Source organism: Montipora foliosa, unplaced genomic scaffold (assembly GCF_036669935.1).
Source record: "Montipora foliosa isolate CH-2021 unplaced genomic scaffold, ASM3666993v2 scaffold_393, whole genome shotgun sequence".
NCBI classification, from domain to species: Eukaryota; Metazoa; Cnidaria; class Anthozoa; order Scleractinia; family Acroporidae; genus Montipora; species Montipora foliosa.
The window spans coordinates 13,936-35,969 of record NW_027179693.1 but is presented as its reverse complement, the minus strand read 5'-3'; the positions used below and the strand labels follow the sequence as shown (position 1 = coordinate 35,969).

The window sequence follows — 22,034 nt, the reverse complement described above, 5'->3', positions numbered from 1 at the left end:
ACGACCTCACTCTTGGTTATTAAGTAGTTAATAATCACCTCAAAAGCAAACAATCAGCGTAGAGAATTTTTAATAGTCACCTATATAATTATACTAAATTATATTACATAATTATGGCAACACCACAAGCCATACTGATAATAAGTAAAATAAATAAAGAAATATGTGTAAATGACAAGACTGAGTGAGCCAATCAGAAATTGAGAAACCAAATATCTGAGGTAAAAACTTTTAATAAAAATGGCTATTGCATTTTCACTCTATTTCACTGCCTTGTTGTTTCAAATACCCTTTGTAATAATTTTCTCCTGAGAGGTTTGTGTACCTTGACTTATTCCATATGGCTTAAGGAACAATTTATCTTGGCTGATATATATGGCAAAGGAAGGTTGAATGAAAAGGAAGTTTTGTCGGTGGTTAGGCAACTCAATGAACAAATTCCTGAAAGTGTTATCAAGCAGAGATTTAAGGTACCTTGGAAACAGTGATGTAATTGATTTATATTGAAATGAAGGACTTTATGCATCTGAAGTCAAGTGACGTTTCATATTTCATTAAACAACATCCACGATAAGCCTTGTAAATTGTTACAAGTCATACTCTGGATAACATGAGGTTTGCATGCTGGAAACATACAGAGAAGAACATTCCTTAGGTCTCTTATCACTATTATTTTAATTTTTATATTAATTAATATGCAACTTGTAATGCTGTCGTTGCAGAAACAGTGTTATAATATTAAATTGAAGTGTGCCCGTAACACACTGGTCAATTTACCATATCAAGTCACTTGGTAAACCCTTTTCTTTACTTCACTTTCCTGCCAACACAGCACCACAGCTTCTTAACAATCTAACCCCTTTATCCTACAATTGAAAGAATGCTTTACTTCCAATAACCTTAACCCAATGACCAAGACAACAGTTGTTTTAGACTAAACACTTCAAATAATTGATTACTCCAATCACTACTGTACATGCCAATATCCCTTACCTGGAATGCAGTGTCTTACACTTGCAGACTGACTGCAGACTAATCCTAACTCAGTTATTAAAAGCTACATGTAACTATTTTAAAATGGTTGCTTAGACTTAAATACTGTTTATCAGCAATATTTGTAGACAGTCTGCAGTTGTCTTACACCTCCTGGAATGCTAGTAAACTGTTTCAAATAAGACAGAGTGCATAACTCTAATCACTTAATATAAAAATTGAAAGCTTAACCCTTGTTCCCAAAATGTGGGTGGTGTCCCTAACCTTACATGAAAGCTAATCATTCTAAATTAGTGCTCAGTATTAAACCCAAATCACTCAGCTGAGCATTTGACTCTAATCACTAAAATTTGTAGCCCTTTAATAGCATCAGAGAGAAAAATTTTACCCAGGTATTGAAAAAATTTACCTATAGTTAAAAAAGAAAATTACCAAAATTGAAGTTAAAAAAATATTACCTAGTTAAAAATAAAATCACCTAGTTAGAAAAAAACTAAACTAGTTGAAATTAAAGTCACCTAGTTAAAACAACTGACTAGTTGAAAAATATACAAATTAACTGAAAACAAAAATTAACTGCAATATATACATTGTACAAGTCATGCAGTCTTTAATTAGATCGCTCTAATACTGTATAGCCACTATGCTGTCCATGTGATACCTTTAAGCACAGTTAAAGCTTGGTAAGGGAGGAGAACCTATAGAAAAAAAAGGATGAGTTTTAAGGATTAAGAAATAACACACCCTTGTTGTATCATCCAGGATGTGAAGCTACATGTACAATGTCATGTAACGTATATTGGTCACATTGGTGGAAGGCATTAGTGCTCTCTGTTGTTTCATGCTAAAGGAAGACAGTGCCATAATTTTTATCCTCATTTTTCTTTGAATCCAGATGGAGTGTCTCATTGTGAGGTTGTTTTAAAAGTTCTTCGTTTGGCAACTCAAGCTGGTTTGCACAAGGAGGAGTTATGCTGGCTGGTGTTTAACGGTAAGTCACGTCATTATTATATTATAAGATTATTTTCATTACAGTGGGCTTTGTCACTTATATTTGGTTCTTTTCTTTATTTATCCATCATTTTTAACAGTGATGTTTTATTTTCTTTATATTTAGGCACTGTGCATATATCTACTCAATCTGCCGTCACTTAATGGCTTGTGGACACAGTATTAAGGTGATTTATTGTTGTTGTTCCTTAATGCTAATAAGATGACAGATGTAAATTGGTGCATGACCGTGGATGGCTACACAAATAATCGTTTAATTAATTTTTTGCTTAATTGCAAACAGGCATTAGATTTTTTGCTTGGCGCCTGCATGTGTTTGGAATCATCTGTCCTTCTTCTCACTGTCAACTACTTGAGATGGCGTGCTACGCTTTACACTGCTGTGTGTCAGTGTTATTTTGACCTCAAGGTTCCCGTACGTGCTGAAGCATTTGCCAACAGAGGACTGTCAACTTAGGTGAATGAGATGAGTGAAATTGAAAAGATGAGCACATCTGAGGAGACAGCAGCCACTGATGTAGCATTTTGCCTGTCAAAGACCAGGTTGCAAGCATTGATTTTCAAGAGAGTGGTTTTTGAGACTCGTAAGAGACCTAAGGAGCTCCTGAGACCAAAGACAAAACCCAACCTCAAGGATTTTGCTCATGTAAGTATAGGATTCTGAGAAAGTTTTCCATAATTTATTTCCCATTTGTCCATATCAGTCTGCAAGGTGATGTGGACTGGAGGGCCTGGCACGCATGCAATCCCTTGGGGTGAGGAGGAAATTCCCTCACCACACTCAAAAGCCTTTACATACAGAAGCTATTGGCCTTGAGAGTAGTCATTTTGAGGTACTAACAGGAATAATTATTTTGAGAAACTCCAGTCTTCAGGTAGATTTTTACAGTCTTGACTGTGTGATTGTGTTCAGGGTTTGTACGCGTCTTGAAAAGCCTCAGTTGAAAACCCTTGAATTTTGAGAGTACGGTTTCAAGGCCTTTAAAGTCCTTGAAAATCTCTGCTCTTCATTCCTGGTCCTTGAAAGTCCTTGAATTTTTTCTGACCCTCATTTTTAATCTTTGAAAACATCAGTAAAAATGATCAGTCACTTGAGTGACTGGACTTCAGTCTTGCGTATTCTTTAACCTGTGTTATCAAAGTCATGTTGTACAAACACAATGAGCTGTGGGGTCGACAATGGTTACCAGTGCCTTTGCATTATTTTCATGGATGTATGTTATGGAAAATGAGCAAGAATTGTACTGTCAGACTATTTCCATGGGTAAATTCTTTGATGTAAATAAAAAAGGAGGTTCTTGAAATTTAAAAATTTGGCCCTTGAAAGTTCTTGAAAAGTCCTTGAGTTTTTGGTCTGAAAAAGTGTACGAACCCTGTGTGTTGCATGTTATACCAAGTTTGTACATTTTTGTTCACTTTAATGTCAGAAAAGTAGCTACAGCATTGAATTTATCCATGGGCTGAAACCTGTAGATGTGTTTGGTGGAGTATGTGGCATCAATGTAACTTTGCCATTGGTATAGTATACAGTGTAATTCTATGCCAATGGCAAAGCTACATTGATGCCTTTAAAATGTTATTTTCAGCATGCTTGGCCCAGGACACCCACTGAATGCTTCTTAAATGATCTGCGAGGTACTGCAGCCAAATTTTTAGCAATACTGGAGGCACTTAGCGAAACCCACAGACGCACGCTGCACTGTGAAGCCCCTGCATCAGATGCAGAGGATACAGCAATGGATGTATGCGCTGAACTTTTTTTCGCGGGGGTGGAAATTATAGCTGGAGGCAGAGGGACTAAGCAGCATCATGGAGTGAAGCATGAAAGTAGCAGCATTCATCCATCTGTGTCAGAACTGCACAGTACATCCCTGATGGAGCTAGTGGCAAGAGGTACAGTATGTGGTTGTATAGTCATTGTGCAAAATGATACAAAAACATTTAGCCTCGTTTAGTTTGAGAAAACCAGCAAAGTGATTGACATTATTCTGAGTCACTACATTTGCATTATCGATAATTTAATAATTATGTAGATTGAGTTGATAAATAAATAGAAACTTAAATATAAGGGGACCCATGTTGATCAGAGTAAATCTCTGTCTGAACGAGGGCTGCGACACCCAAACCCTTGGAACCAGTCAAGACAATAATTCTTTAGTGAGTGGTTAGAGTGGCATTTGAAGCCATATAGCACAATCCCAGGAGGAGGGGGGGGGGGGGGGAGAGGGAGGCGGCTGACTCTCATATAAAAAGGGGAGGGATGCTTGTCGTCTCGCTTTAATAGGGGTGTAAATTTTGGATTTTGGTCTCACTTTGGGTGTTCTGGACAAAATGCAATCATATGTACCTGTGAAGGTCTCCTTTAGGGTTGCGCGCGAAGAAATATAAAAGCGTATATTTACACTTTTGCCATTATTTAAATTCACAGTATTTTTTGTTTCTCTGTGTTTTAATATGGTCTCTTTTAGGGGTCCAAAAAAGCCTGGGCCACGCCCAAATTGGTCTCCTTTAGGGGTTTAATTTAAAAGTTTTGACAATCATCCCTCCCCTTTTTATATGGGATCCCCGCGCCCTCCCGGGCCACGATCACTGAGCCAGTGTTCCTCCTTTTGTGTAGGCATTGTCTGGCATTCTTGAATAACATTATGTTGTTTTGCAGGAGAGAATGGTGTCCCTCTTCCTGCATTGGTCAAATTTGTGAAACAAGCATATAGCTATAAACAGTAAGAAACCTTTGCATTGTTGGTTGAACCCACACTGCAGCTATTGCACCAACAGAGTGATTAATCCCATTTCCGGCTTGCTTGTATGTCGACTGATAAGGTCCTCTCCTCGAAATTTCATATTTGCCTTTTCAGCTTTGCTTCTCGGCCATATATTCGTTTTTCGGACAATCTCTCATCGTTTGACATGAGCCGACATGCCAGTCGTCAGAAGGGGTTTATTTACTAAGCTCACGCAATTAAAAATAAAATCATTGATCATACCACTCGAAATTAATTAGTTTAGTGTGGAGAAGCCGTGTTGGTGCCCCTTCGATGCTACAGAGGATGGCAAGAGCATGCATGAGTGGCTTTTTTTTTAAGGTTACCGTATACCTTCAGGGGTGTCTCTGGTGTCTCGCGTCCGAGCGATGCAGCGCGTCCGGTTTAAACTGTAGATACCTAAACCCCCATATCAAATTAAAGCTTATAGAGCTGGCTATCAAACCCTATCAAGAATTTTGAAATTAAATGAAGCAAATTTTGCTTTTCACTATTTTATTTTGTTCCTCCGTTTCCCGACCCAAAGCGCTAAAACATCGTGTCTGCGTTTTGCCATACTCAGTTACCGTGAAAAGTTATAGAACGTTTTCGAAATGGTATTAAAAAAATGTGAAGTGTTCGTACAAAAATCGTTTTTGCGGTTTATATGTTAACCGAGCCACCGTCAACTAAAATTTGGGGGCAATCGGACAAATTCCCTGTGAGTTTTAGCTTTTTGAAGTCATTGATCATACCACTCAAAATTAAATAATATGTGAGGCAAAAAGTCATACACTCTTTTTTTAAAGAAATATTTTACAAGAATATCAAGGCCGAAATTTGAGAAATTTTAAGAATATTTTAAGAATAAACCTAAGGCTGAAATAATGTGCGTTGACAATCTGTAAATACAATACAATGATATATTTTAACTTGACTGTGTAAAATTATTCCTTTTTCTAAACGGCAAAACTAGGCAACAAACGAAGCACTCTTCACTTACGGGTAATGTATTTGTGCAGTAAAAAAATGTGTAAAGTGCAAAAGACATAAACTAAACCGCAAAATTTTCTGCCATCACCAACGTTTTACTAGTGCGGTCATTGCATTAAACTCGTCAGTCATTTGTTATAAAAGCTATTAAAAAAAAAAAGGTCTCCGCTTACGAGCCAGAAGGCTCATCAGGCCGGCGCTTATCTCCGGTTTCAATAATTTACCACCTCAGTCGTGTCTCGTGTTGCTCGTTGATACAAAAGAACCGGCGGGTTTAAAACTTAGGTCACATTCCACAGGTCACTCGTTGCAGGTCATTGTTGTAAAGGTTTTGGGTTACTTTCCAAAAGGTAAAACAATGACCTGCAACGAATGACCTGTGGAATGGGACCTGTTTTTTTTTAGACCCGCCGCAAAAAAACGGAAAGTTGAATCCCAATGCATGGAATTTAAATCCAACAGCAATCGCCAACTACAGGGGTGATACCTATGAGCAACTGAACTCCAGTCTTCGAGTGTTGAAAGAATTTGAGGGCTTTAACCTTTTGAATGCGGATATCGCAGAAGAGCCAGAAATTGAAACGACAACATTTTTCCCCGGATTTTGTCACAGACAATTGACATTTTGTCAGCTAGTGCGGATAGGCTCTTTGTGTAAAGGGGTCCCTTTTTACCGAAAAAGTTCTCAAGAAGGGATTCAATTGACATGATACAGAAAATTAGATGATAGAGAGAGTATACTAAGAAAATAATCAAGTGGAGGATGTCAACTTCCTTTATGAGTCAATAAGTTCTCATAACTGAAATCAATAAGGAAAATTTAAGACGGTTCATCGCGATTTTTTACAACTTAACTTAACCTAACCCTAGAATCTATTCTTAGACCAAATAAATAACCCTTACCCAAACAGAACGTTTTGGCGAAATCACTTAGGATCCCAGCGAACTGGCACCATCACGACCTTAAGATCTTGATACTCCTAATATTTAAACAATGGCTAGCGCTTACCGTGCTTCTAGAAACTCGGCCTTGAGAGTTAGCAAGAGGACTCATTGGCAAGATTGCGACATTGATAGTACTGAGTTTTGTAATCCTGCTATCAGGATATTGGGTTTTTACAGAGCTCCACCAGTAGTTGGAAGGAAAGTCAATTTAGAAGAAGTGGAACCGATTGGAGAAAAACGACTTATGGATACATTCTTCAAAGAAGGTGAGAATGGCACAGAGATATACAAGCACACAACACAATTCCTCCTCACTCTTACTAAAAACCTGTAAGTAATATATACAATATGAGGGGCAGATCTGTATCACATTTACAAACTCGAGGTGAAGCCAAGAGTTTGTAGATGCGATACAGATCTGACGCTGATGCTAAACGTCAGCATTTATATGTTAATGTACACTACATGTGGGCCTTTTTGGTGATTCAAGACATGACAGTTACTTTTGAAAACACATTGTTCGTGGTTAGTCTTATGAAGCTCGTTTCATCCCGACCGAGGGACTCATCAAAGACCTTTCTGCTTTGCAAACTTCGTTTGGCATCACGCCCAAAGTCCCGTTCGCTAAAAAAATGATGACAGCAATCTCGCCATATATCTCATAAGGATTCCAGACCGCACAAGTTCACGAGTGAAAATTGACAATAAAGTTGACAGGAAATTTTAACAGGGAAAATCGAAAGAAACGTCTATGTAAATGAAGAGAAATCTGTATCAGACATTGATTAATAAAACATTTCTTTTGTTTGCCCACCATGTATTATTAAACTGAATGATTCATTTTCTTTATTTTCTCCACATCCCACACTTCATTAACCACTTACTTAATTTCACTAGAACGTATGGTTCTGGCTCCCTGGAACACTCAAGCACTACTTTGGCTAGATATAGTACCGCCCGAAACTGAGTATTTACTTATTGGGACATCGGGATGCTGTGGAACCTCGTCTTTGGGTCTTACCATTTAGTGCGGCATTGCTTGCTGCGGCAAACCTAGGTAAAACTTCGTCCTTGCCGAGGAGAGAACACCGAATTGGTCTGCGAATTGGGTAAATACTTTCGGGCGCTACTCTAGCTCATGTACCATCCACTAATACTTCAGTATAGCACTAGATATCCCGTTGAAGTCCCTTGATTTTTTTTCTAGGAATGTAGAATTTACTTGAATCTAGCCGATTGGACACGCTTTGTACAGTACCCGCTTGTAAAATTTAAGACAATATTCTTTGCTAATGAAGTTAGAAAATTTGAAGTGTTGGGTAAACGCTGTTCTCTCGCAACTTTGGTACAGTTCTTATCAGCTCATTAATAGAACGTCTGTAAATTTCTTTAAAAACGAGTGGCAATAATCGCGAAATCATAATGATATGATTGGAATTTGGTTATATTTTCAGGTGTCGTTCTCTCAACTACCTAATCTTAAAAATTAGAAAACACGTTAACGGGAGTAGGCTTTTTTTTTTGTCTGTTTGTTTGTTTGTTTTTCATTCCTGACACATCGGGAAATACATGTAAAGCGACTTGTAAAACGAAAGCTGAAAAACTGAGATTAAAAGAGATTGCTCGAGTGGCTCTCAAACAAGTTACGAAACCTTTTAAATTTATCACCTCCTAGATATATACCTTGATAACAATGCCTGACCGTCTTGTCTGACAATGCCAATTTTGTGCCATTAATTTCAACATCTACGCGCATGTCTGTGGGCACGGTGTCCCTCTTGTTGCTGCTCTCAGTTTTTGTTTCTTGTTTGTTGCACACGAGCAGTATTTTGATGCAAGAATTTTTGCCTGCCCTTTGCCGTGCTCTCCTAGTCACTAGGCACTCCAAAGCTCGAAGACACCTTAAAGCGCGTTAAAAATAACTAAACTCTTATCAATACGCGCGGCCAAATGTCAGACTTCCCTCTGAGAGATGCCCAAGTTGAAAATGTATTTGCAGCCCTGATTCTGATTGGCTGCATAGATGTCAAACAATTTCTCTCGGCCAATGAGATCCTTAGGATACCGTTTCAATGCTAGAGTTGGCGCGAATTTTTATAGATGATATTTTTTGCTCTTTTTCCTCTCAATTTTTGCTCTTGTTTAGCTGATCTTATTGTAGCAAAGACTTTCCATACCATAGTTTCATGCTACATCTCTGTTAAACATTTTTTTTCTTATTAAATGAATTTGTACGATTTGGCCTTTTGTATTGATACTACATTTAGTTGTAATGATAATCACATCACTTTTGTTGGGCACATAGTTTATTTGTGTCTATCGTAGCAACATTTGCGCCGAAGCGGAGGATGCTACTCGGGCCAAAAGTAAACTATATGCCCTCCAAAAGTCATGTGATTGTCCTATTCACCGTAGTAAGCCCGTTAATTCCATATGCGGGTGGTAATACGTGTTTCTATGGCGTTTGCTACTACTGTAAGAAAGCAGAAGCCGCATGCGCAAATGGTACAATCATGGAAGGTTCGGTGACTCTGTGGCTTCCGCCGGGATGGCATTTGAGAAATTGGCGACATCCCTGGCAGAGAACATACCGGGATGGTATAATGGCAATGTGAGTGTTACTTGTCAGAGCTATAAAAGCCAGCTTTTCTTCTTGCTAAACAACAGCTTTCTGGAGTAGCTCTGTGTGAAAAACAACCAAACGGGCAACCAACAGAAACTAAATACAAGCTTTTCAACCAAAACATCTGCATTTAGTGTAATACGTTATTCCTTTAGTGCTTTAGTTATTCGTACACAAAGAACTGCCACAATTCCAATGCCAATTTTTCGTATAAGTCGCCATCTAACAAAAACTGAAGTGCACTCCCAGATTAGTTTGAAATTGATAGAAAAAGATTGTTATAAATGTATTTTTTCCTTTAATTTTTTTTTTAAGGCAGGCGCGCGGGGGGGGGGGGGGGGGGGGAATGGAGTGGAGGGGGGCTTGGAAAAAAGCGAAGTTTATATTTAAGAAACACTAAGCTATTTTGTCTGTTTGTATCTTCCTGGGCGCTGCCATTTTTCATTTTCTAAAGCGTTGAAGTCGCCTTCGTTGTTCTGCGCTGAAGAATGTAGAAGAATAAGAAGACGGACGTGTACATACATCAAATGGTAGTTCCGTATAGCTAATCGGCAGGATTATACTATAGGAAATCGGAACAAATCATAAAATCCATTCCAAGTGGCATCGCCCAGACAATTTTAAAACGATAACAAGCGAAAACCAATTCACGTTCTTTTGTTTTTTACAACCACTGTAGTAAGCGATAGATATTGGTATTTCTACCTATTAAGGTAGCTCATTGTCACAATATGCATGGTATCTGGAATCTTTATAGCATTTGAAATAGGTGTTAAATCCTCAAAGTGCCAACATCGACTTCTTTTTGTTTATATTCGATGAATTTATTCAGGTGGGAGATTGATAACAATTACTGCAAGAAAAAAGTCCTTAAAACAACGCCTTATGATTCTGGTCCTCGGCTGCTCGACATCATGGACACAGCAATGTTTGACTTCTTGATAGGTCAGTTTTTTCCTAAATGTACGAGCATATATCTATTTAGTATAAATACACAGGTGATTATACAAAATGGTGCGCTCTCATTGGCTCGCTATCTTGGATTAAGCCGATAATCACCTCGACGGACAAAATGGCTGCCAGTAGTCGTTTTGCCACTGTAAGTGAAGATCATTTCGCGTTGGCATGTTTTTTTTTTTTTCTCTTTTTTGAAATAATCACCTGTGTATTTATACTAAAACAATTATTCGCTTCAGGCTCAGTGATTATCACCGATAATCACTTCGCCTTCGGTGAATAATTGTTAAATATTGGCATTGTAGGCGCCGAGTAAAGCGTAGTTTTCACTCACGACGCAAGCGTAAGCATAAGTAGCTTATACGTGTAAAAAAGAACGTCGACATAAGCATAAAAATCAACCACAGCATCCGCCATTTTGTTCAAATGCTCATACAAGGGGAATCTGCAACGAGTGTTTTGATTGACCAGAGGTAGCAAATTCCCTTGAGCTTATGCTGCGTTTCGTTTTCACACGACGCATACGAACGCAAGCATAATTGCAAGCACACGGAAAAGGAAAATTTCTTATCCTTGTCAACCCCGTTTTCACGGTGAAATAAGCTCTTATTCTTGCGCTTGTGCTGGCGTCGCTAGTAAAACCCAGGCTCAACAGAGAGAAAAATACCTCATCGTTTCCGCGAACATCTTCAAGATGTAGAGAGAAATGACTTGGACGCGGCGCCGCAAATCGGAAATGGGACCCATAATATTGTGCAGTCCCCTGACAAGCGACGTGTCTCCCTAGGAGTTCTTGTAGAGCATCCGACCGGTTTCAGTTAATGCGGACTACTTAATGTATTTGCGAGTAACTTTCGAATCACGGAAGAGCAGAAGCACTGGCAGACTAATTTTTTTGTAGGATTATTCGGGTGATGTTATTAAGTGTTTTGTTCATACCCAGGTAAACAGCTGCAGTAATTTTCTTCTAATCAAATTCTTTGGGTAGTTGTTAGATATAGAGTCAGCTGGTTTAATACCACTCTCCCTCTTACCTTCGAGAATATGGGCAGTAACCATTTGAGAAATGGGCACACCGCTCAATCAAATTTCTAAGGATCTGGGAAAAGGCTGATAACATGCGAAGTCTTGATGATGGAAGTGGTAGAGGAAACAATGATCGCCAAACTCTCTCAAACAACGCCTGAGGCTTAGTTGTTGGGTACTGAATTAATAACGTCTCTTACTTGAGAACAATCCCTCGTGGTGAAAAAGAAATGTTCCGAGATAGATCTGCAAATAAAGGATACTTGTGAGAGCACAAAGTTAAATCTTCTACAAGGACCGATGTCAAGAAATCATTCAATTTATTTGCAACTAGTACTGTTTGACAGTATTAATAGAACTTCTTATAATCTTAGGATTTTTGGGTACGCAAGGCCTGATTGTTTTCAGATATTTCCAACATCGACTTTTGTCAGAGTAGAGTGTATTTGAAAGTTATTTAACAAACTGACATCAATTTGTTTTTTACAATAACAAAAAGGCAGAGGGGTCAAAATTAAGTCAAAGCACGAGAAGAAAGCGAGACAAAAATGCGAGAAACTTCAATCTGACGCGAGCAATATCGCATAAATTATAAATTAATTTGTCTGTCCGCTTACTGACAATAAAAATTAGCCAATGAGCGCACGAGAATTTTTGCAGTCACTGTAAAAAAGTTAATTGTGACATAAAATGGGTTCGAATCCGGCTTTCATATCATGCTTGGCTTCGTTGGAAGTTCATAGCCAAGAAGCCTCGATCTGCAATGAAATGCTTCCCATCAGTTTTCGGTATAAGTGGGTTTTAGCAACGACGACGGCTCTAGGAACGACAACGTCGTAAAGAGAGAATATCATTGGTTAAGAAAAGAAAAAGAATCATGCTGCACGTGCGGCACGCTTTTCAGTTCCTTTTTTGCCGTACATTGTAGTCCACAAAACAACAACGTGAAATCACCAAATTTCAGGTCTTGACGACAACGTGAGCATACAATAGGAAATCGCTCACTTTTTATCTTCACTGTACAACCGGTCTTATAAATCCAGTTATATGGTAGTTCGCCCCTATTGTGTTCAAGGTGAACAAGGTGGAATAATCGCAAAATACTTACGATTGTGACAAGTTATGTTTTGAAGTTTTTATAGTTGACGTTGTCCCTGCTGAAACTCCTTATTAGGGAGCTTAAGCAATGTAAATGTGGTTGTGAGAAGACAAATCAAAAGGGAAAACAGCTCACTTCCGGTTGCCGTCCGCGTTTAGGACGGCTAATGCGGGAAAAATCGTGGTAGTATTGTGTTCTTTGCACCGTCCATGATTTTGTGTTGAGCACGAGCAATCCTTGTGTCTACTTTGCTGCAGACTAATGAGAGGCGTTTTGGTGATCAGGCCCAATCTGATTGGCTATAATTTGGTGGTATCAACGGAGTTGATAATGTAAATTGGCCACCGTACAGAGATTCTAAAAGCTGACGTTTCGAGCGTTAGCCCTTCGTCAGAGCGAATCGAGGGATTATGGGTTACGTGTAGTTTTTATAGTAGAGTAGGAGCTACGCTATTGGTGGTAACATGGCAACGTGAAAAATAGGAATATATTAGTTAAATGAAAAGCGTTCGTTAATACCGTGAGGATTAAGGGTGCCGATTTGAAAGATGAATTTTTGTTCCAGATTCTTGCGGCTTTCCGTCGTACCTAGATGTAGGGAAAGGCCGCAGATAGCCATGTGTTTTGTGGAGTGGTTAGGCAGATTGAAATGGCGAGCGACTGGCTTGGATGCATCCTTGTCATTCTTCTCAACATCGCGAAGGTGTTCGCGGAATCGGTCACCTAGTCGTCTACCTGTCTCACCAATGTATAATTTATTGCATAACGTGCAGGTTATGCAATAAATGACATTTGCGGAAGTACATGTGAAACGATCGGTGATCTTAACAGATCGCTTAGGTCCCGATATCTTGCTAGTGTTAACAATGAAAAGACAAGTTTTGCATCGTGAGCGCGCGCATTTGAAAGTGCCGGGTTGCTCGTTAGTTTTGAGCGCGCTTCTAACTAAAAAGTTGCCTACGTTTTTGTCGCGTTTGAATGAAATAAGTGGAGGTTGCGAAAAGATTCTACCAGTCTCGGGATCATTTTGGAGTAATTTAAAATTACTAAGAATGATGCTTTTGACTGCGTGATTATGAGGATGGAAAGTGAGGGTGAATGGAATTCTGTCATTCTTATCTTTTTGTGACGTTTGTAGCGATGACTGTCGATCAAATTGTTGGGCGCGATGATGGCCCGCTTTGACCACAGAGACAGGATAGCCACGTTTTTCGAAGAACTGGCACATCTCCTCTGATTTGCTGGAAAAATCGGAGTCATCACTACATAGACGTCGAAGTCTAAGAAATTGAGAATAAGGGATGGAGTTCTTGACATGTGATGGATGTGACGATGAATACAACAAATAACTGTGTGAATCAGTAGGTTTGTAGTGCACACTAGTACATAGCACGTTGCCTCTAATAGAAACGTTGATATCTAGAAAAGCCAATGAAGTTTCCGAAATTTCCCAGGTATATTTAAGCGTTAGCCCTTCGTCAGAGCGAATCGAGGGATTATGGGTTACGTGTAGTTTTTATAGTAGAGTAGGAGCTACGCTATTGGTGGTAACATGGCAACGTGAAAAATAGGAATATATTAGTTAAATGAAAAGCGTTCGTTAATACCGTGAGGATTAAGGGTGCCGATTTGAAAGATGAATTTTTGTTCCAGATTCTTGCGGCTTTCCGTCGTACCTAGATGTAGGGAAAGGCCGCAGATAGCCATGTGTTTTGTGGAGTGGTTAGGCAGATTGAAATGGCGAGCGACTGGCTTGGATGCATCCTTGTCATTCTTCTCAACATCGCGAAGGTGTTCGCGGAATCGGTCACCTAGTCGTCTACCTGTCTCACCAATGTATAATTTATTGCATAACGTGCAGGTTATGCAATAAATGACATTTGCGGAGGTACATGTGAAACGATCGGTGATCTTAACAGATCGCTTAGGTCCCGATATCTTGCTAGTGTTAACAATGAAAAGACAAGTTTTGCCATTTCAATCTGCCTAACCACTCCACAAAACACATGGCTATCTGCGGCCTTTCCCTACATCTAGGTACGACGGAAAGCCGCAAGAATCTGGAACAAAAATTCATCTTTCAAATCGGCACCCTTAATCCTCACGGTATTAACGAACGCTTTTCATTTAACTAATATATTCCTATTTTTCACGTTGCCATGTTACCACCAATAGCGTAGCTCCTACTCTACTATAAAAACTACACGTAACCCATAATCCCTCGATTCGCTCTGACGAAGGGCTAACGCTCGAAACGTCAGCTTTTAGAATCTCTGTACGGTGGCCAATTTACATTATCAACTCCGTTGATAAAACCAAATTTTTGTATACTACTTCCCCACCGACGCAGCACCACAGTTTCTTTAGAAACTACCCCTTCATTCATATAATTTGGTGGGACCCACAGTATTCTAAATTTAGAAAATACAGTAAACTGATGGGCCAAGGCCAAAGAGAGATCGACACTCCTAGGTTATGGAGACAGTTTGGCCCAGTGGTTAGGGCACTTGCTTGAGATCTGGTGGTCCCGGGTTCAAGAATCGCTCTGACCACTCGTTAAATTTGATCCTGGTAGTCCCTGGTTCAACTTCCTAGCTGCACTTGTAAATAGCCAACTGGTTTGCCTCCAGCCAGTTGGGATTCTTAACAGTTTTTGTTGTTGTTGTTCTGTTCCAACGTTTCGTTAACTGTGTTTCACCGGCCCTGAAAAGCCCCTATGGGGAGCGGTCAATTAATATTAAGTGTGTATTGTATTGTATGGGCTTCTGGTTTTGGTCAATAATTGTTAATTGAAAAATATGAATTAAAAAGTAACATTCCTTGTCACCAGGGAACGCAGACAGACATCACTATGAGACCTTCAAAGATGAAGGAGATGAAGGAATACTGTTACATCTTGACAATGCCAAGAGGTAAACACCGCCCTGGATTGTCCTTCGGTCCGAAATTACAGTTACTCACTTTATACTAGTTTGCTCAGTAACCTAGCCTAGGAATTGGATTGAGGCTGCAGGTGAGCCTGTATTTGTACAGACCCATAAGAAAAGGCAGAGGGGTAACTCGCTTCTGTTTTTTGGAAGGTTACCCAGCTGTAGAATGGGGCAGATTTCTGAACGTTCAGTTTTTTTTTTTTCAGTTGTGTTTGGTAAGTTAATACTGATTTAATGTTACGCCCGCGATAACAACAAGATCAGTATAGAATTAGTTTCATTTGGCTTATCGTAAGTGCTTGTGATTGTTCTATCGTGAGCAGTTTTTCATCTCTGGTTTGGTAGGAATGGCTTTAAGTAAATACAAAATCAATCTCGACCCCAGAGTTCTTCTCTTTTGCGCGCGCGTGACTGAGGGAGAGAACCTTGAGCTCTGGGGAACCCTGAAACAAGATGTCTTTTCTTTCTATTTGGTTAACCTACGGCACATGTTCTCCTACATAGTGTTTCCCAGACGGAGCCTCGGGTCATGCGCAAACTTAAGTTCCGATTTGCTTTTGTGTTTTCACGTTGTCATCTAAACTCTTGGGTTTCGGTCATTTTACGCTGTTTTTTCTGTTTCACTTTTCTTGCTAGTTTTGGTAATCCACATCACGTCGAAATGTCTATTCTTGTTCCAATATATCAATGCTGCAGGTATGTGACTGAGAACATTTGCCAAATAGGTTCTTTGGCAGTTATGTTCCTTGAGATCTGTTAGTGCAAGCATGTTTTCGAGTTACTTCAACTGCGATTGCCTGTACATCTGTAGAGATCTATTGTAGCTTCATTGCTTTTACGCCGTCGTACTCGCTACAAGCCGGCTAACCGGGCCAACTTAAACATTGCTTTTTACTAAGCCTTTTCCAATAGTAGACGGATGAATTCTTGAATCCGATGGCCCAGGAGGGTCACAGTCTAGTTTTAATTTTTCACAGTCCAGTTTTAATTTTCACAGTCAGGTTTTAATTTTTTATAGTTCTGGACGACTGGTATTTTTTACAGGTCACAGGTCATTGTTTTACCAATACAGAATGTATATCCTAAACATTCAAAAAAGCTAACCTTAGGCCTGAAAACGTTTGTTTAGGCCTAATTAGGCCTAAGGTTACTTTTTATGCATGTTTAGGATACTTTCTGTATTAGTAAAACAATGACCTGTGACCTGTGGCCTGTGACCTGTGAAAAATACCAGCAGAGGTCTGGACTGTGAAAAATTAAAACTGGACTATGACCCTCCTGGGTTATCGTGCTTTTAGGGGACAATGTACAGAAATCGGGTTAAATTAGGGACGGTGCCTACTATTGTTATTGCGCATACGTTCTGCGCATCTCCAGATACTCGGCTTACTAATGCAGGGATAAAACTATGCAGGAAAGGTAGATCTTAACAAGTGTTGTTGAAATCCAAAAAGAAAATTGGGGGCTAACCATGCATTCTTTAAAAATAATTGAGCTTCAATTTGAGAAAGAACGTCATACATTGCTTTGTATTTTAAGTAATGGTCCGGCTAAGAAGCAGGCAGAAAAACAATAGCCCGCGGCAATAGCGTCGGTTAGTTAAAATGTGTCAACATTTTTAATCAAATTAAGTTCGGCTGTTCCCATTGGTGTAAGCAGCTAAAAGCGCGAAATTTGAATTTCAATGAAAAATGTAATCGACTTGCCGTCTAAAAAATTAGATTCTGTTTCGTAGAACAAATCATTATGCCTTCAAAAACTATGTTTGTAAATATCGTCAAGATTCTATGCGCCATTTGCCGATTGGCGAATGGCGCATAGAACAATGCCCAAATTTGGCCGAGAGACAGAGATCAAGGGCATGGGGAAGAAGAAATCCAAAAAAGGCTTTTTTTTCATTTTTTTCTCATCTTTTTTCGACATTTTCCGATATTAGCCAATCAGATGCCTCGATTGGAGCAGCAGCTTCTAAGTACTTTTGCCGCTGGGCTGCCTGCTTCTTAGCCGGACCATTACTTAAAGCTTTTTACAAATATTGTTCATGAATTATCTTTGAAAAATGCGTGGTTACCCCCAATTTTCCTTTTGGATTTCAACAACACTTGTTAAGATCTACCTTTCCTGCATAATTCACAAATCGGGGCAAAAATACCTTTGAATTAGTAGGCACCGTCCTTAACTCATATCAAATCGTTGGTTCTTGAGGAAAAGGGAAAACCAGAGTACCCCGAGATAAAGCTCCAAGAGCAAAAGAGGGAACCAACTAACTCAACTTGCATGTGACGCCAAGTCTGGGAATCGAACCGGGCCACATTGGTGGGAGGCTAGTACTGTCACCGCTGCGCCATCCCTGCTTTCCTGGTGAATGCTGTTCTCCTTTGCCTTTGTCTCCTAAAAGTAAAATGACTTGAAACGCGGTTTTGTAAAGCCCCGAATGAACTCTGTATAGGTAATCTCCCCCTCAACCCCCTCAACCCTGCGTAAGGGTTAAGTCTCTGGAATTGAACATCTAAATGAAATTTCTGGCATCTCCTGATGTTCCAGAGAGCTAACACTGTATTGATACATTTAACAACCCGCGAGCGACTACGAGATTTTTTGTGTATGATAGTATAATATGCGCTACTTCGAAGGAACTTAAAGAAAACATTTCGGGTTTCATGGCAACAGCTATAAAAATAGTATGCCTTTTCAAACGAAAATACCTTAGACTACGTGGGCCCTAAACGCCAGTTGGAGATGTAAAACTCCAAACAAATATTTTGTTCATATGTTTACAGAATCCGACAGTCCACATGGAATCGCTTTCGATCTGTAAAGAACCAAAAGATGTCCCTTAGCGAGATGTTGCGTAAAAGCGCAAAAGACGATCCATTAGCTCCTGTGCTTTCAGACCTTCAATTCAAAGCGATCGACCGAAGACTGAAAATTGCCATTGACACAGTAGAGAAGTGCATTAAACAGTATGGAGAGTCTGCTGTTTTAATTTCTGATGAAACACTATAGCAGAGTCATTGTTAGCCTGCGTTCAGTCTATTCGTCGTGGTGACTGGAACTAGAGTAACAGTGACCTACTTCTTCCTTATTTTCAATAATAACAATGATGATGATGATGATAATTTAACTCTTCCCATAGGGCTTTTTAGAGAGCAATTTTTTAAGAATCCCATCTGGCCAGGGGCAAACTATTTTACAAGCCGCGTGAAGGTAAATTAGGGCTACTAGATCCTAAGCTTCAGAGCCGTACAAAAAAAAAGAATGCTTATATTGGGTATTTATTTTGAATAAATATACATATATTGATAGATAGCAAAAGGTGAAATCAAATTACTGGAAATCAAATGTACAGGATGTTACATAGTATTTTTCACGGAAAAAATAGTCTTTTCGAATGTGGACCTCTGTTGCTACTTAAACAAGTAAATAGCCTATTTTTTTACCTCATTTGAGGCCATAGTTCTTAACCGAATCAACGTAACATGTTTGTATAAGAATAGAGATTAAACTTGAAACAGCAAAATGACCCACGTTACGTCATATGACCTTGAGTGCATTGGGGGCGCCTTTGGGGCGGCCTTAAAGGACAAGGCCGCCCTAGCATGTGAATAACTTTTGTACCCACCAATTTGAAGTTCACACAGAGACTACTTATTAACTGTTGTACGAGTCCACAATCTCAATCCTGGCCTAGTTAAATTCTCGAAAGAAGCCGAAAACACCAAATAGAGCGCCGCCATTTTGAACGGAACTTAGTAACCCGGCTGGCTGGTCAGTGACGTCATTCAGTGCGACTTGACGGGAAGCTCAAAAAATAGCCGGTCTCAATAGGGTCGTTGATACGAGAGAAAATTAGCCGCGGCTTACGCGGCACAAAATACGGTACAAAATTGAAGTTTTAACACCCCGTTTAAGGACGTTCACGCCCACAATGTTCCCACGTACAGATTTTTTTAAACTTGCCACGCAGAAAGGTAATGATCTACTTTTGCCAAAAAGGCAAAAAAAATGGGGGGTCACCGTGCTCGTTTTCGAGGTCATGAGGTGCGCTTTAGAAGATTGCGTTATTTTAACACGATCTTAGCTTACAACTGTCAACAATCAAAAAGCTACATTTGTAAAATTTAAATCAGGTAAACGTACTCAATTCAACATAACTAATATAACTAAATTAACCTTTGCAGCTGATGTCTTTTTCTCAGGTGAAATAGACCTTGAAAAACGATACATATTAGTCTAAGAAAGAAAATTTCGGTCGCACGAAAACATAAAAGGAGAAATATTTGTAACTTCTCACGCACATATTTTTTTTGTTTTTTTGTTAAAATGGACAAAATCAGAAAAGGAAGTGATCGACGGAAAGAAAAATAGGGGTCACCGAGCATTAAAGAGAGTAAAATCGCTGCGAAGTTCTCAAAGCGATGATATATTCGCACTGTCACGTCATTGCGTGACATTTCCGAGAAGCCCACAGCTATCCCATGATGCCACGCGCTTTCACGTTCCATTCTTGTGGAAGATGTTTGGGCCTGTAGCATCGTGTTTACCTTCGTGGTCTGCGATGCATGACGTGTGCGTGACATGCGCGAAAAAATGCGCAGTAGCAATGGGCGCGAACGTCCTTAAATGGTACAAAATCGAAGTTCACGGCTTACTCCATCCGCATCTAGCTCAAGCCGCGGCTTATCCTGGCCTAGGGGTTTGGGGCTTTGCTTATCTTGGCCGCGGCTTACCTTAGCGTTGTCTGTGGCTTGCTCAAGCCGTGAACGGCTCTTGCGCAGGCACTTTTGTTCTTATGGCCCATTTGCCTGAGAAAAATGGCGAGCGCGAGCAACGAATCACGTATTACTAAAGAAAAATATTCAGCGAATAAGCGAATGTGGAGTGCCCCGGAAGAGAAACAGCCTCTCACTTTTTGTAGTGGCATTGACATTGCTAAGCTACTTGATAACTGCGTCACTTCAGCCAGTGTAAGTTCCGCACAGCACACCGCAAGTGTTACGACTTTACTGGATCGATACTGGATTACATGTAAAACTTTAGTTTAATAATTTTTCTTCGCTTGTCTGCTTACTCAAGCCATTTATCTTTTTTTTGTCGCAAATCTTGGTGCTTCCGACTAAGGCCCGTTTTAAACGTCGCAGTTTACATGTGCCGATTCTAATGCAAAGGCGTTTCACTCACCAAAGGATCTTGTACTCTCAGTGTAGCTACATCAAATTAAGCTGTGCTATCTCTTGCGCCCACCACATACCACGAACATGAGTAACAAAGGTTCTTCTTAGAGCTGAAAAAGAAGGCGCCAAGCGAAACAGTTTTACAAGCAATTTTCCCGCCACGACGACAGAGCGAAGCGACAGAGGTCCGTCTAGCAGACATCCATGATGGAAAATGAAGAGTAAGGGTCAAGGTACGAACAAAATATGGACTTAAGAGATGACGTCACGGGCCCCAAATAAGGAAAAAAGACGGGAAAAACCACGTGACAAGTGAAACCCAGTCCCTGATCATGAGCCGACACGAGAGAAACAACAATAAGGGATCACGTCATTCCCGCATTTTTTTCCTTATAATAATAATAATAATAATAATAATAATAATAATAATAATAATAAAAGAAATATACGCGCCAGTATCTTACTGTTCAAAGGCGCCTTACAAAACTTTAAAATTAACACTTAAAACAGCTAACATTAACTATAAAAAGCTTTTCTAAAAAGGAAAGTTTTTAATCTACTTTTAAAAAAAGACACAGACGGAGCGTTTCTAATTTCACATGGCAAAGCATTCCATAATGATGGTGCTGCTACAGAGAAAGATCTTGCGCCATATGTTTTTAAGTTATAGGATGGAGAAACCAGAAGGTGCTTGAATGATGAGCGTAGTTGACGTGATGGAGTGTAAGATGTAAGCAAATCACAAATGTACGATGGTGCCAAATTGTTAAGTGCCTTGTAGGTTATAAGCAAAATCTTAAAAATAATACGTTGATTAACGGGAAGCCAGTGAAGATTAAAAAGAACAGGCGTAATGTGATCATGCTTTGTTGTTAGTGTGACGAGGCTCGCCGCGGCATTCTGGACGTGTTGTAGCTTTTTTATAGTGTAGGCTGGTAGGCCATACAAAAGAGAATTACAATAATCCAACTTCGAAGATACAAACATATGAACCAGCAATTCAGTAGTGGCCGCAGAAAGATACTTCCTGATAAAGCTGATATTTCGCAGGTGATAAAACGAAGATTTGCAAATGTTAGTAACATGATCATGAAAGCAAAAATGGCTATCGAACATAGTGCCGATATTTCTCGCCTTATGCACGGAGTGAATAGTTTCACCAGCAACTGAAATTTCGTGAAGGAGTGGTCCTGGAAGATGTTTAGCGGAGATCACCAACAATTCAGTCTTGTCTTTATTTAATTTAAGGCGATTAACCATCATCCAATGATTAATTTCATTCACACAGCTGTCGATGTTAAACACCGCTAGATCCCTATCACCCAGTACGGTTGGTTGGAAAGACAAGTATAGCTGTGAGTCATCAGCATAAAAATGATAGCTCAAGTTAAATTTCTTTATATTTACGATGTCTGAAAGCGGCGAAGTATAAAGCAAATACAAAATGGGTCCCAAGACAGATCCTTGAGGCACTCCACATACAAGGTCATGTTTAATAGAGGTAGCACCATCGACGGAAACATATTGCATGCGATTTGA

At 39.6% G+C, this 22,034-nt stretch overlaps 1 protein-coding gene across 1 annotated transcript; it reads left to right on the top strand.

Annotated features, from left to right (window-relative positions):
* Positions 1-340: 340 nt before the first annotated feature.
* Positions 341-18,849, top strand: LOC137987870 (glycosaminoglycan xylosylkinase-like). Its single transcript, XM_068833958.1, has 12 exons — positions 341-470; positions 1,889-1,984; positions 2,111-2,171; positions 2,288-2,650; positions 3,591-3,897; positions 4,664-4,727; positions 6,846-6,952; positions 9,102-9,297; positions 10,142-10,254; positions 15,222-15,303; positions 15,958-16,017; positions 18,102-18,849. The coding sequence occupies exons 4-12, from the start codon at positions 2,471-2,473 to the stop codon at positions 18,325-18,327; spliced, it is 1,335 nt and encodes a 444-aa protein (XP_068690059.1). The 5' UTR covers positions 341-470; positions 1,889-1,984; positions 2,111-2,171; positions 2,288-2,470; the 3' UTR covers positions 18,328-18,849.
* Positions 18,850-22,034: the final 3,185 nt, after the last annotated feature.